Here is a 14862-nt window from a genome sequence, read left to right on the forward strand (position 1 = left end):
TTTAAGTATAGTTTGCATTCTTTTTATGGACATAATTATGTAAGTATTTGAGTTTTCAAAAACAAAATGTGTACTTAATACCGTATTGAAATAGAAAACTGTAAGAATCAAGGTGTTGAAAATTGCAATGAACAGCTTAAAAATAGTCTTTTTCAATCTTGGAGAGGAGTCAAATAAGGTTTGAAGATTGAAAAGTATGAGTAAGAATGAAGGCGTAGTAATTGTGGCACGTTTTCCACTGATTATGACAATTTTCGACCGTCTAGGTCAATTTGAAGTGGCTGAAAGCCACAAAAAAATAGGAAGAAAGTAGAGTTTTTTTCACCTTGAACGCAGTGGAGATGACCTGGGAAGCTGTTATTTGGAATGATTATTCACCGCAAAGGTACTTTGATCAATTAGATCCATGATTTTAAAAGTTTCCCCTCCCCCGCTTTTTTAAAAAAATTTCCAAAAATTCAACTTTCTTATAAGGTATGTAGCTACAAAGTTGTGTCTCTTGCTAAAATTGTCCAGGTTTCGTTTTTTCGAAAAATACATATGTATTAAGAGAAAGTATAATCTTTTTGCCAATTTGTCTGTCGTGCTGTTTGTTAAAATTTGTCAAAATTCTCGCGTTTCTAAAAATCGTCAAAAATCTCGTTTCTTTGTAAAATTGATAAAAATTGGTGTTTTTTTTGAAAAAGCTTTTGAAAAGTCTTGCTTTTTGAAAAAAATTCTAACTGTTTTACGATTGAAAAGACTTGCTTTTTTCATCTAAAATTGCAAAAACGTATCAAGAAGTCTCATTTTTTTACTTAATATGTACATAATTTTTTTTCCATTATTCCAAAAAATGTTTGCTTCTCGTTGAAATTGTCAAATTTCAAGTTTAAGACATACCTAAGTTCTTGTTTTTTTTTTTTTTTTTTTTTTTTTAGCAAAATTGCTAAAGACTTTCACTTTTCTAACTCACAAATTCTCACATTTCAACAGAATTGTTAAAAATTATCAATTTTACTCGTATGCAAAAAATTCCAAAAAGCTTCACTTTTTTCCAATAATTGTCCACGAGTCATCCTTTTTTGCCAGAAGTTGGCGAAAAGCCCTTTCTTTTGTTAAACTTGTCCAAGTCTCACGTTTTTCCAAAAATTGTTGTTTTTCTTTTGTTTTGTGCTAGAAACTACAAAAATTCCAAAAAGACTTGCTTTTTTATCAAAAATTTTTGTAGTACAGTTCAACTTTTCGTGGTTGAAAAACGTCAGTTTATAATGTTCAGTTTTTTTTGTGATTGTTGTTCCACGTTAAAATGTTTACTTGCGTTTTGTTTCTTTTTTTGGTTACTTTTTCGAGATTTTTTGCTTACTGAAGTTGATTTTTTTTTTTTTTTGAAGGAAGAAATAGAGTATGATCTCTGAATTCTGACAAAACATTGAATTACCTATATCATTCCTGAAACTGGGGATATATTTTGAAATACAGTGGTGCCAATTTTTTAGTCATTATTGCCAATTTGAAAAATATAAAAAAATTGATAAGTTTTTGCTATTTTTCACCAACAAGACGTCAAGAAACATCGAAAACCTTTTTTTTTCCAAAGTCTGCCTACAATTTTTACAATTTATTTGTATGATTTTCACGTTGATACAGGTAATTAACTGATTTTAAGTGAATTTTTGTGTAATTTTCCATCATTTTCGCGATTTTATAGTCATTATGTATTTTACTAACGTTTTCTCATTTTTTACGAATGTTTATTTTTTTTAATCCACCGATTCATCACTCAACCCTTTTCAAGTGGAGTCTTCTGAGATAATTCAGAAATGGTAAGTTCGGGTTGGGGGGGGGGGGTGGGTGGGATTTTTTATTTCATCATTTTTAAATACAAACATCACTTTTGTGTACTCATTCCCTTTCATTCAACTTCGAAAGAAAACAAGTAACGGCTACTCCTTCTGCCTTTGAAAAATTAATGGGAATTCGTACGTGTTAATAAAATTGCCTAACCAGTTTGCCGTAAATACGAATAATCCAGTATTTGACTCGAATGGAGTCGAGTTTTCGATTTCGTTTATTTTTCTTTCACCAGTTTCCTTTGAAGATCTCGTGAAGTAACGACCGCGTTCTAACCATCCAGGGAATGGATGAAGAGGGGGGAGGGGGTATAGCCTCAACATTTTTGCGTATTCGTGATTTTTTTTTTGTTGCAGAACTGGACCAATTTTTGTAGGCTTACGATATCTCAAGACTGCTTGAACTTTAAACGAATCTGTTTGCAGAATTTTCAAGATAGTAAATGGGGGGGGGGGTATAAAATCATGAATTGAGTTCGGAAACATCGATTTCGAACTTTCAAAATTAAATCTCAATTTTTCATGAAGAAGACAAACGTTCGAAGCTTCTGTTTTAAAATTCTAATAAATAGCAGTATAGACAGTTTTTATTTATTTTTTTGAATATGGACCACTTTTCAAAATGGAGTCTCATTTCCTCTTAAAGGTACAAAAATCCCTCAAATTTCGGTAAAAATTCAAGAATTTTTTCAAATGAAGGGAAAAATATTAATAATTACGATCTATTTGAAGATGTTAAAATTTGAATGTTGTTGTTGTTTTGATTCGACACCTCTCAGCCGCACCTATTCCTTGGTACCCTTGAAAACCCTCCTATTTTCTTCAGCCCTCCGATTTTGATTACCAGTATTCTTCCCATTTTCATTTTTTCAAAATTGAGGGTCGAGTTTTGCTTATTTTTGTGACAGATAATTTAAATCACATTGTGTCTATTCATTTTTTTCAATCAACTTGTTTCTCACTCATGGACCAACCCTTATATGTATTATGTAAAAATGATTTTCTAGCACCATCCCATTCACCTAATCGAATCGTTCATTTCTGTATCCCAAATGCATTCTCGAAATACGTACTTAAACAATGAAAAGACAAAACAAGCGATACGAACATAATATTCCTACTCAAAAAGTACGAAAGCACATATTTCAAAGCAGACGAGAACCCACACATTGCAGCCTACTCAGAAACTTGAAAATAAAAACGAAAACGTTCTGTTATTCTATTTTTTTTTACTCGAAGTCGTTTTTCGCAATTACTTGTTTTGCTATCATCGTCGCTATACGTATACACGAGTCCTCCGGTCGGTCTCGGTATACGTCGCGAATAAAATATATTTCGTAGCACGTTTAAAATGTCATTCTGCAGCCGATTAGTACATATATATGGAGAAGTACGAGTATATATACGAAGTTGAACGTTTATAGTAGTGTATAGGAATGTCGTAACCGCACGTATGACTTTTAACGTCTCGAGAAGGTCTAATGAATGTTGGAAATTCTACGGGTCACTCTTTTTCCAACAGAATAAACCGGCAAACCACAATTACTCGACGTGGTTGAAAATACTACATACGTACGTTCACGTGATTAATATTTGCTCGGTTGGGTTAGTTGGTGTAGAGGTAGGTACGCTTTCTGTAAGTACTTATCGAAGAATAAAATGACTAAAAAAATGTTAACACTTAACGTACCTACGAATAGGTATTGGGAAAACAAATTGTTAGGATGTGGTAAATTTATGACAGTTTTTTTTCTCTATTTTTTGCTGTATGGGTAGTTGCTGTATTTTCGAAGTAAAGAAGTAGGTTTACTGGGTATACTATTAAGACGTTAATCAATCGACCGAGGACGAAGTGGAGAGGTAAAATTTACTCGTCGATCGTTCGGCACACGTGTTAACGCGTCCTTTGAAAATTTTAACAAGTAATACCCGCGCGTCGCATAAATGTCAATTTGTTGGTGGAAGACGCGTGTTTCTAAGTCGTGGCTGAGGCGTTATTTATTCAACGAGAAAACATTATTAAATTTCGGCTCCGATAATGGGTCGGAAATGGTTGCCGGTGTAGTATATGTGTATAAGGCGTATACAGTATATATATAAGTTTCTCTACTCGATACGATAGCATAGCATAGCATAGCCGAAAAACAACGTACACACACCACCATACGAATTTATACAGTATGAGATATTTAAAAAGGTTTTCTATATAATGAAATTTTATGACCGCAGAAAACGGCAAAAGTTGATGAATTTTTTAAGCAACAAAGTGGGATAGTGGAAAAAAATAAAGGAAAAACATAAAGAGCGAGGAATGTTTCTTATTTTAAGTTTTTCAGAAAATGTTGGCAAAGTTTAAGAAATTTATAGCATCATTTTTTACAATGAACTCTTATATAAGTTTGGAAAGTTGAGTGCACGTAGTGAAAGTAATCGGTTTTAATCCTATTCTACTTATGATCCGTAGCCTGGCGAGGCGGCGTGTTTTAAAATATGTAAAATGTAATCCCTTTTAAGTAATTTAATTTAAACGAGTAGGTACCGGAAAATGGTTCATCGTATGTATGCGGAACCAACTCTCTTCGAATACGAGTATAGGTACCTGGCTCTCGTGTTGTGTTTTACTCGAGCTATGCTCTTCTTTGCCCAACACCCTGTGTCCCTTCATCGTCGTGACTCGTGTTTGTTATCGTCGAGAATTACCGACGTGATTAGCATGTCTGTCGCGTGATTAGGATTTGTCGCTTGTGCGAAAACAAAGGTGTTAGATTGATTGCTTATGTGTGAAGGTTGGTAAAATACCCTTAGGTGTTGGATACTCGTACATTGGTTTGTATTGTTTTGTAATGATGCTGATGGCAGTGTCGTCGTCGTGTACTGTTGAATGGGTTGTCTGTGTACACTTTGTATCGAACTATGCTTTGGAAATTTTAACCGCTGTTTTGTTGCGAATTTTGATACGTACTTAATGTTAGCAGATCGCTTCGGTATGCGTTGAGAAATGCTACATACATATATGCGTCTTTGAAAATTGATTGGGACGAATTTATTCTAAACAATATTTGCGTCGAGAGTTGAAAGTAAACGGAGAGAGGGTGATTTTATAATTTGTAACGATTTGTTTGGATGTTTTGTAGTGCGGAAGTATCAAATTGTTTTAAAAAATGCGTGTTGAAAATTTTTAACCCCCAGCTTAGAATTGCAATATTCATTTCCACTAATCAATTCGCAATGTCGAACTCGTGATACGAGTATGACCACATTTCTAGCTGTCAAAGTTGATTACAGTGAGCTTCTTGAACGGTTTGAAATGGCTGCCCAGAAATGTTATCTTTTGTGAAAAGCTCTAGATCGGTTTGAAAATGATCAATATCGGTTCAGGAGGTCGACTTCAGCGTATTAGAGACCAACTTTCATGCTCACTGTTTAAAACCAGTGTTTGTGACAGACACAGTTTAAAACCAGTGTTTATGACAGACACCAATTCAAAAACCAGTATTTGAAACAGACACCATTTCGAAAACTAGTGTTGGAAACAGACACTGTTTTAATCAGTGGTTGTGACAGACACTGTTTAAAACCAGTGGTTGTGACAGACACTGTTTAAAACCTGTGTTTGTGACAGAAACTGTTTAAAACCAGTATTTGAAACAGACACTGTTTACAACCAGTGTTTGTGACAGACACTGTTTAAAACCAGTGTTTATGACAGACACTGTTTAAAACCAGTGTTTGTGATAGACACCACTTCAAAAATCAGTGTTTGAAACAGACACCATTTTGAAAACCAGTGTTGGAAGCAGACACGGTTTAAAACTAGTTTTTGTGACAGACACTGCTTAATGAAACAGCCACTGTTTAAAACCAGTGTTTGTGACAGACACCACTTCAAAAACCAGTGTTTGTGACAGACACCACTTCAAAAACCAGTGTTTGAAACAGACACCATTTTGAAAACCAGTGTTGGAAACAGACGCTGTTTAAAACCAGTGTTTGTGACAGACACTATTTGAAATCAGTGTTTGTGATAGACACCACTTCAAAAATCAGTATTTGAAACAGACACCATTTTGAAAACCAGGGTTTGTGACAGACACTGTTTAACCAGTGTTGGAAACAGACACTGTTTAAAACCAGTGTTTATGACAGAAACTGTTTAAAACCAGTGTTTGTGACAGACACCGCTTAGAACCAGTGTTTGTGACAGAAATTGTTTAAAAATTGTTGTTTGTGACAGACACTGTCTTAAACCAGTGTTTGTGACAGACACTTTTTAAAACCAGTGTTTATGACAGACACTGTTTAAATCCAATGTTTGTGACAGACACCACTTCAAAAACCCGTGTTTGAAACAGACATCGTTTTGAAAACCAGTGTTAGAAACAGACACTGTTTTAATCAGTTGTTGTGACAGATACTGTTTAAAACCAGTGTTTGTGACTGACACTGTTTAAAACCAGTGTTTGTGACAGACACTGCTTAGAACCAGTGTTTGTGACAGAAACTGTTTGAAACCTGTGTTTGAGACAGACACTGTTTAAAACCAGTGTTTATGACAGACACTGTTTAAAACCAGTGTTTGTGATAGACACCACTTCAAAAATCAGTGTTTGAAACAGACACCATTTTGAAAACCAGTGTTGGAAACAGACACTGTCTAAAGAAACAGACACTTAAAACCAGTGTTTATGACAGATATCACTTCAAAAACCAGTGTTTGAAACAGACACCATCTTGAAAACCAGTGTTGGAAACAGGCACTGTTTAAAACCAGTGTTTGTTATAGAAACTGTTTAAAACTAGTGTTTGAGACAGAAACTGTTTAAAACCAGTGTTTGTGACAGACACCGCTTAGAACCAGTGTTTGTGACAGAAATTGTTTAAAACTGGTGTTTGTGACAGACACTGCCTTAAACCAGTGTTTGAGACCACTGTTTAAAACCAGTGTTTATGACAGACACTGTTTAAAGCCAATGTTTGTGACAGACACCATTTTGAAAACCCGTGTTTGAAACAGACACCATTTTGAAAACCAGTGTTAGAAACAGACACTGTTTTAATCAGTGGTTGTGACAGAAACTATTTAAAACCAGTGTTTGAGACAGACACTGTTTAAAACCGGTGTGTTTGTGACAGACACTGTTTAAAACCAGTGTTACTGACAGACTCATTCTAATTAACTACTATTAGGTATCACAATTTTTAAAAATTCACCAAAAATCGAATAATGAACTATTGAAGCTCAGAATTTGGTTTCGCGATAATCAGTCAATGAACCAAATTTCAAATCAAATGGAGTTGATGAGTTGTAAAGTTCCGTTTGGTTATCATCATTTCTTTAAAATCAGAGACTAGTCAAGAAATTCTCCAACTAACAGGTTATCAACAGGTAATGAAAGCAGTGAAATGTAAAGTAGTGAATTTAGCCAAAAATGTAGTGAAAAAATTCATCAATTTGTTCATTTGCATTGTTTTTTTTATAATTTTGATTAAAATTAAAAAAACAGGTAGTACTTTGTTTGCATCATTTTTTTAATTTCCATTTTTTTGAAAATTTTTCTGTAAAAAAATCGATTTAGTTGATTTTTTGTATGTGGTTGTGTGGGGGGGGGGAGGTGAGTGGAGAACTTTCAGCGAATTTAGTTGAATAAAGTAGTGATTTTTTCAAAAAAAAAAACTCCGATAGATTCCATGATTTACTTGGGTCTGAAAACACCCACTAATTTAAAACTGTGTCTAATTCAACCACGTTAGAGCACTTCCTCATTAAAAAAAAGGTCTTCGTGTAGAGCTGAAATTGTGTGAAAATCAGGTTAAAGCTAATCTACCTAGCATTGTTAGAGTTGTTTAGAGTACTAGTACCGACGTTAGAGCACTTTTCTTTTTCCTTCACCCCAGAACAGCCAGTTCAACCTCTTAAGCCACCAATTGTCCGTCCGGCCTCTCAAGGTCATTGACCCATCTTTTGTCTGATCCCTCAAAAATAACAATTTGTATTTTTGCCAGCTCTCAAAGTAATTTTTCTACCTGTCAGACTGCTCAAGGTCGTCTCTCAAAGTCATTGACCGTGTGTCTGAATTCTCAAGGTCTTTGACCTACATGTCTAGCTTCTCAAGATTGTCTAGCTGCCCTCGTGGGGTTATTGACTCTTGATTATGGCTTCTCAAGGTCGTCTGTCGTCCTGTTTAGCCTCTAAAGGTCATTGACCCGTCTACATGTCTTTTCAAGGCCGTCTGTTCACACGTCTGGCCTTTGGAGGTCATTAGCTATACCTGTCTGCCCGTCCGTCTGTCGGCCGGTTCGTATGTCTTCTAAGGTCATTGACCCCTCTTTTCGACTTCTCAAAGTCGTCTGTCTTTTCCAGGTTGTCTATAATTATGCCCGTTTGGCTTTCCAGTGTCGTCTGTCTGTCTTCCATTGAAATATGATGAGCATTGATCATATTCAATTTTTTCCAAATTTTCAAATGGTAGTCCCAGATTTGGCTCCATTTGAAAATTTAGCTCTCGTAAAAAAACTGAATTTTGAATCTTTATAATTTTTGTTAATTATTTGGATCTTCTTTCACGGCTCTTTAAAACTGCTCAAAAAAAAATTTGGCACCTTGTTGGGGGGGGGGGGGAGGGTCCAATTTTTCAAAAAACCTTGTGTAAAAATGACTAAACGCATGATTGGACAGCTTTAATTCTCGGAACTTTTTGCTATTCTAATACTTATCTCATCTCAAAGAGACACTCTTGACTTGAGTAAGAAAAATTGTAAGTAGGTAATTTTTTAAGTTACGATTTTTCAAAAAAATAAAATCATTTAGGAGGTACCTATCTGATCTGATAAAAAAACGAGGCTACGTGCAAAAATACTGCATTACCCAAAATTTCAGGTCCTAAATTCGATGATGACATCAGGATGACGTCAAACTGCCAAAAATCAATGTTTAGTTATCTTCCTCAAAGTAGTTAAATTTGATTTACTTAATTAAACAAGAAAACAGACCCTAATTTTAAAAATTCGTTTGTTATTGAGAATGTGAGTAAGGAGTAAATGTACCTAGTACTCATAAGTACCTACATGTGTCTGATTGTTAACGTGTAATATGTGATGTGTATTTTGCAATAAATTGACGTAATAATGTCCATTCTCGATTAATTTTCCGCTGGTCAATATTATAAAAATAGCATGGCGACTTATATTTATAACGTGAGTGTGCGTGCACAGTGATATTATAGTGTTTCATAGAAGTACTGCTTAAATTTACCAAAGTTTTGTAATATTGTCCGAGTCTTACCTTCTCTATTTGCTCTACTCGTAATAGCTTCGTGCTCTCTCGGAGACGCCGATGGCATGGTAATTTCTGTAATGCATATTGAAATTATTAGTTTTCTTTTTTATTCTTGTTCGAAATAAATTTCCTTTCACGATATCAATTTCAAATTCATTCACCATAGGTATGTATGTAGGTACTATATAAGGTCGAAGAACTTACCGTATAAACGTATGGTGCCTTCGGTCTCCCCTAGTGAATTCTTTGATATGCATTTGTATGTACCGAAATCACTGGGCGTTAATTTCTTTACTGTTAGCTTCATATGCGTTCTGTAGCTATTTTCTGAGATCTCTGTACCGTGTTTGTTGGCTGATAGCAGCATACCGTCGCCAAACATCCAGTAACTTATGGCTCTAGGATGTGCTTCGGTTTGGCAGTCGATTGTGACGTCGGTACCGACTGGAGCGCCGACTAATTGATTCGATACTAGAATCATTGGTGGGACTGAAACAAAATACACGAGTGGATTAGAATTTTCAATTACCTATTTGGTTCCTGTTCGGGTCGTTGGTAGGATGAGCTTTCAAACAAAGTACCTATATCGCACGTGGGTAGACAAAAAAAACGAATACAGTATGTCGAGAAAGGTTGGTTGAGACGAAAGGGAAATATATGTACTAGTACACGCTATGAAAATACAACTAGTAACGTACCGAGGAAAAAAAATGGAACGTCTCGTCGTTCGTTTTCGTTTTCATATCAGAATAAATATTTATATTAAAATGTGGCGTGTGTATGTTTGTGCATCGGCGGTGGCAATGCTGCCTTTTGGAATGAGTGTGGGTGTGGGCGCTGGGGCAGGGCCCAGGGAGGCACTAAAGGCACACGGAAGAAGCCGGCTATATAGTGTTGTAGTCGTGTTAGGATAACGGTAAAACACGAGGCTGGATTGAAAGTTTAGTGCAACTCCCAAAGCTCTTCGTTCTTACTCCCGTACCAATTCCATTGTATAAACAATCTCAGACCAAAGAAAGGAGATTAAGTTTCTGTCACCCTAGAGAGAGAGATAGCACGGCAGAAAGGGAGGAGACTGCCTAGAATACACGCATACACATACACACGCCGAAAGTGCGGTGCGTTAACTTTGCGAATCCATCACTTGGAAAATCCGTATTAAAAAGTTGCACATAGCAATACAACTCTGCCAGCAAAGGCACGACAACGCACGTGGTTTTCCATCGGATTTTACACTTTCAACACTTTACCTCGTAAAATATGATCTTATTGGTTATAATCAATTTGTCGTTTTACCTCCCCCTCTCCACATCTCGCCTCCGTTCACTTCAGTTCTTATAGCAACTTCCACGTACCTACCAATTTCTCGTCGTCGTCGAGCCATTTTACGTACTTCATGACCTGTGTATCGAAAAGTTGCGCAATAAACATTCGTACAAAGCTTTTTTCATTAGTAAGTTTTCAATTCGGGCTTTCCATTTAGTAAGGTTTTTTTCTCTTACTTTTTAATGTTGGCGTTTTTCTCCACTCGGTGTTTTTTTTTTTTTTACTGGTGCAATTGGACCTTTTTTTCTTTCTTTTCTTTTTTTTTCTAATTTCATGTTTATTCAGTCGTTAACGTATATTTTTTCTCTCTTTCTGAACTCTTTTTTTTTTCTATTAATGCCTCGCGATTCTGTAGGTATTTTTTTTTCAAACTTTTTAATCGACTCGCTGGAAAACCGATAAGAATAGTAATTCATTTATTGGTAGAAAGGAAATTTTAATTAATTCGCCATTGATTTTTAATAACGAAACGGAAAAATATAGGTAGCTTGGGCGCATCCGAAACAAGCAAAAGTGATAAAAGGGTGAACGCGGTAGGTAGACGATAAATGTAGTTTTATCAGATTCTAGTATATCTACTTGATTAAGAGTACCTACTAAAACAACCAACGAGTCTGTGCGAATCGTAGGTAGGTATGATTAATGAAACAAAACCTTTTTTAAAGGGTGTTTTGCACAGTTTTATTCTCTATTTTTTTTTTTTTACTTGGCATCCGGATGTGTTTTGGGGGCGATAGAGCAGAGTCGAATCGAGTGTCTTGTGGTGGAATTGAAGTACTAGAATGGCACTGGCTCGGAGATAATTTTCTTCATAACTGGTAGAAATTCGTTCGAGTTTATGGTCTATGGGTTTCTTAATCTTGATCTTGAAAGTACAATTTTCTTTAAGAAAAGTGAGTCATTTTTTTAATTTGTTGATAGAGTCTCATTTTTTCGTTGGAATGGGAAAATGATCATGATTTTCGAATTCACGCAGTGTGGAATTAAAAAATTGTCAAAAAGTTTCGACATAGAGAGAAGAAAATGGGAAATTTTATAAAATGTTTTGGGGTATTTAATTTACTTCCCAATGTTAATATTAAGAAGTTTTAAAGTTGTTTGGTTCGGCAAATTTTGAAATTTCTCCCAGAATTTCAAATCGCTCATTCACTCTACAAGGGCAAAAAATTAATTTGTTTTCTTTTTCCTGAATTACATTTCGGGAATCGTGCTCGGTTTATCTTCAAGTGATCAAGGCACTAAAGTTACTGCAAGGAACTTTTGGATAATTTTTCAAAATGTTGGATCATACATACCTACAGCGAGAACATAACGTAAAAAAAGCAAAAAATTGGCACATGAATTTTTTCTTCGGGAATGTGTTCAGATGGACCCTCTGAACTACCCCTGAAGCTTTTTTTTAGAGGGCTAAAACCGGGTCCGATTCACGTTTTTCGCGATTTTCTCCGCAAATATTATACTTATGAGAAAAACTGCCAGAACTAAAAATGTTGCCCTTCAAATTCTCGATAATTTGATGCTACGCTCGGCTCGATACCCATCCCTGAAAGGGAGTATCCAAAAAAATGGGTGGAAAGAGTAGGTGTTTTAAAAAAGGCCAGTCCAATAAATTAATCAAATTACTATATGTACTTAATATCATTCGCTTATTTTTTTTTTACAAACTCTACACACTCAACTACTAATCAAACCACCGTTGATTGGTCTTCAACTCTCCCCAGGAGTTGGTGGATGGGGGGGTGCTTGATTTTTCAAGTAAGTAACACACAACTGAATCATGTATTTGAAAAACGAATCTGGGCGTGTGATATATCGAATAGTATGTTTTCGATGTCACTGAATACGAATATGAACTTATTTCCTGGGTCTAACCCCTCAAAGCCCCCTGTGCCCCAAAAAGGTGAGGGTCAAAATTTCGAAAAATCTTGAAAAATTGAGTGATATATCGAATGGTATGTTTTTGAGATCGCTGAATACGAATATGAACTTTTTTTTCGGGTGCAACCCAAAAATTTTCAAGTCCCATTGTTTTTTTCAACATTTTTAAAAATCTCACTTTTTTGATAAAAACTGCAAAAAAGTATCATTTTTTGGCAGTATGCACTTTCCTAAAAATCTCGCTTTTTGCCAAAAATAGACAAATGTTTTCCTTTTTTTTCTACAAATTGCTCAAAAGTTTCACTTTTTACCAAAAATTGCCAAAAGAAGCTCTGGCTTTTGTTAAAATCGTAAAAAATCGCTTTTTTGCCAAAAATTTTAAAAAATTTTCGCTTCTATGTCACAAGCTGTCAAAAACATTCCTATAATGCCAAAAAATTACGAAACAGTTTCACTTTATTTTGAATTGCTCAAAATAAGTTTTACTTTTTTGCTAAAAATTGCCAAAAGAAGCCCTGCCTTTCGCATGAAGTCGTCAAAATTCGCTTATTTTGCCAAAAATTTTCAAAAATTTTCGCTATTATGCCAAAAGTTGTCGAAAAGATTCACTTTATTGCCAAAAAATTGCGAAACAGTTTCACTTTCCTGACAAAAATTTGTAATGAATATCATTTTTTTGCCAGTAAGTACATTAATTGCCGAAAAGTCCTGCTCGAGTTTTTTTTCACATTTTTAATTGAAGTGTTCTGTTTTTTTTTTGTATCATATTTTTTTACATTAAAATGTTTTGTTTACATCTTGTGACTTTCTGCATTACTTTTTGGTCACTTTTTCGTTAATTTTTCAAATTTTTTTGGTTACTAAAGTTACTTTTTTTTAAGAAGAAATTGAGTACGAGCCCTGTATTTTATTTTGAAAATGGTTGATTTTCGAAAGATTTTGCTCTCGCTTCGGTCAATTTGAATCCTATTAAGAAAAGTTCATCGAGAAAATTTTTAAAATACCTTTGATACTCGTAGATGTTCTAAAACTTTATGGTACTCATGCAAATCAACCCGGTTTCCAAAAGTTGCCGATGCCAAAGGTCATTTCCAAATTCAACTTGAACGAAGGTCGAAGGTGCATTTTAAGGATAGATGAGTGGAGGTGGAGGAGCAGGGGGTTGAAGAAGTGGAAAGTTGCAGATAATTAATATTAATTAAAGTTTTTACTCACATCTATTATTATTCAAGTTCCAAACTGTTTGTCGATAGAGGGAGAAAGGAGTTCTGAAAATTTTTAGAACCGAATGTGAATCATTTTTATGAACGGGGAGGGGGTGAAGGGGAGGGTGAAAATTTGGTGAAAAGGTAGGTAATGCAAAAATGATATAAAAATACATTTTTCATTAAGGTTATTTTTTTGCGTTTTAGACAACTTTTATGACGTTTCAATGTATTTTCCTTCGCTTCAAACAATTCATTACCTACGTTTTCAAATAATTCTCAACTTTCTTTTTTTTATCAGCTAAAGAAGTAGCAACTTATACTACTTAACACGAGTCTGAAGAATTAATTAACTACAAGGTGCTCTTCTCTACTTATAAAGCTCTGTATTATTCAAGGCAAATGATTCGATCTCAACTAAGCATATGGGTAAGATAATAGAAAAGTAGCTTTTTGCTAGAATCCACGCACCCTGCTCCCACTACTATTTCACCCCCACTGTATACATAAGTAGCCAAAGTTACCTATACCACATCGATAGCACATTGCGTGAAAAAAAGAGAAAGCATTGAAAAAGCTTTCTCTCTATATCTCATTAACCTACAACACACGTAACCGATGGTTTTTATTCGGGGTGAAATGCTCGGCCGGCTGGTTTGCTGGCGATAATGAAAAAGTTAAAATTTGATTTCAACGTCGAGCTGGATCTCGCCTTGTGCCCTTATATACTTCTTCTTCTCCCCCCCCGTTTCTCTGTACACCTACATTTTGCCTTCACCATCAACGCATATGCTTCTGTATAGTATAGTGTCTTGAAATAAAAGAGATGAAGAGGAATACGAATGAAAACACACAAGTATGTTTGGAATGGTTAACGAAGCTAAAGCAAATCGTTTCTATATATGCCTCGAAAAATACACGTATAATTCGACTGTGGGCCAGTAGCACGATAAATCGTAATACCGATGTCACGATAAAATAAGGATACCTTGACGTAGGTATCGGACTCGGTGTTTTTTTTTTCATTCGACTTTCTCTTATGGAAAAAAATAAAATAGCAAGGACAGGTTAATTGAGAAATGTTTTCGCGTAGGTCGCTTTTTCGAAGCAGAATTAATTTCCTAAATATGTGCAGGATTAAGAAGAGAAAAGTTTACGCCAGAATGAAAATGTGCATTGTGCGCGGAAGTACCATCAGAGTTTTTCTAATTTTGTTGTGGAAATTTGTCGACTATAATATAGGGTTAGCTTAGGCTGGGCTAATCGAACAGACGCACAGGGAAAGATTCGAAAAACAATGTTCGGCCTTATTACCGTTTATATCGAGTCCAGCGTACAGTTTTAA

The 14862-nt window shown here is 35.2% G+C and overlaps 1 protein-coding gene across 2 annotated transcripts in view; it reads right to left on the reverse strand.

Moving 5' to 3' along the window:
- LOC135849255 (lachesin-like) overlaps positions 1–14862 on the reverse strand; it is a 260218-nt gene that overhangs the window by 13616 nt on the left and 231740 nt on the right. For both annotated transcript variants that reach the window (XM_065369608.1, XM_065369607.1), the window contains exons 6-7: positions 9313–9597; positions 9115–9180 (exon numbers count right to left, since the gene is read on the reverse strand). In XM_065369608.1, coding sequence (XP_065225680.1) covers positions 9115–9180; positions 9313–9597 — 351 coding nt within the window. The remainder of the gene's footprint in view (positions 1–9114; positions 9181–9312; positions 9598–14862) is intronic.

Source organism: Planococcus citri, chromosome 5 (assembly GCF_950023065.1).
Source record: "Planococcus citri chromosome 5, ihPlaCitr1.1, whole genome shotgun sequence".
Classification (NCBI taxonomy): Eukaryota; Metazoa; Arthropoda; class Insecta; order Hemiptera; family Pseudococcidae; genus Planococcus; species Planococcus citri.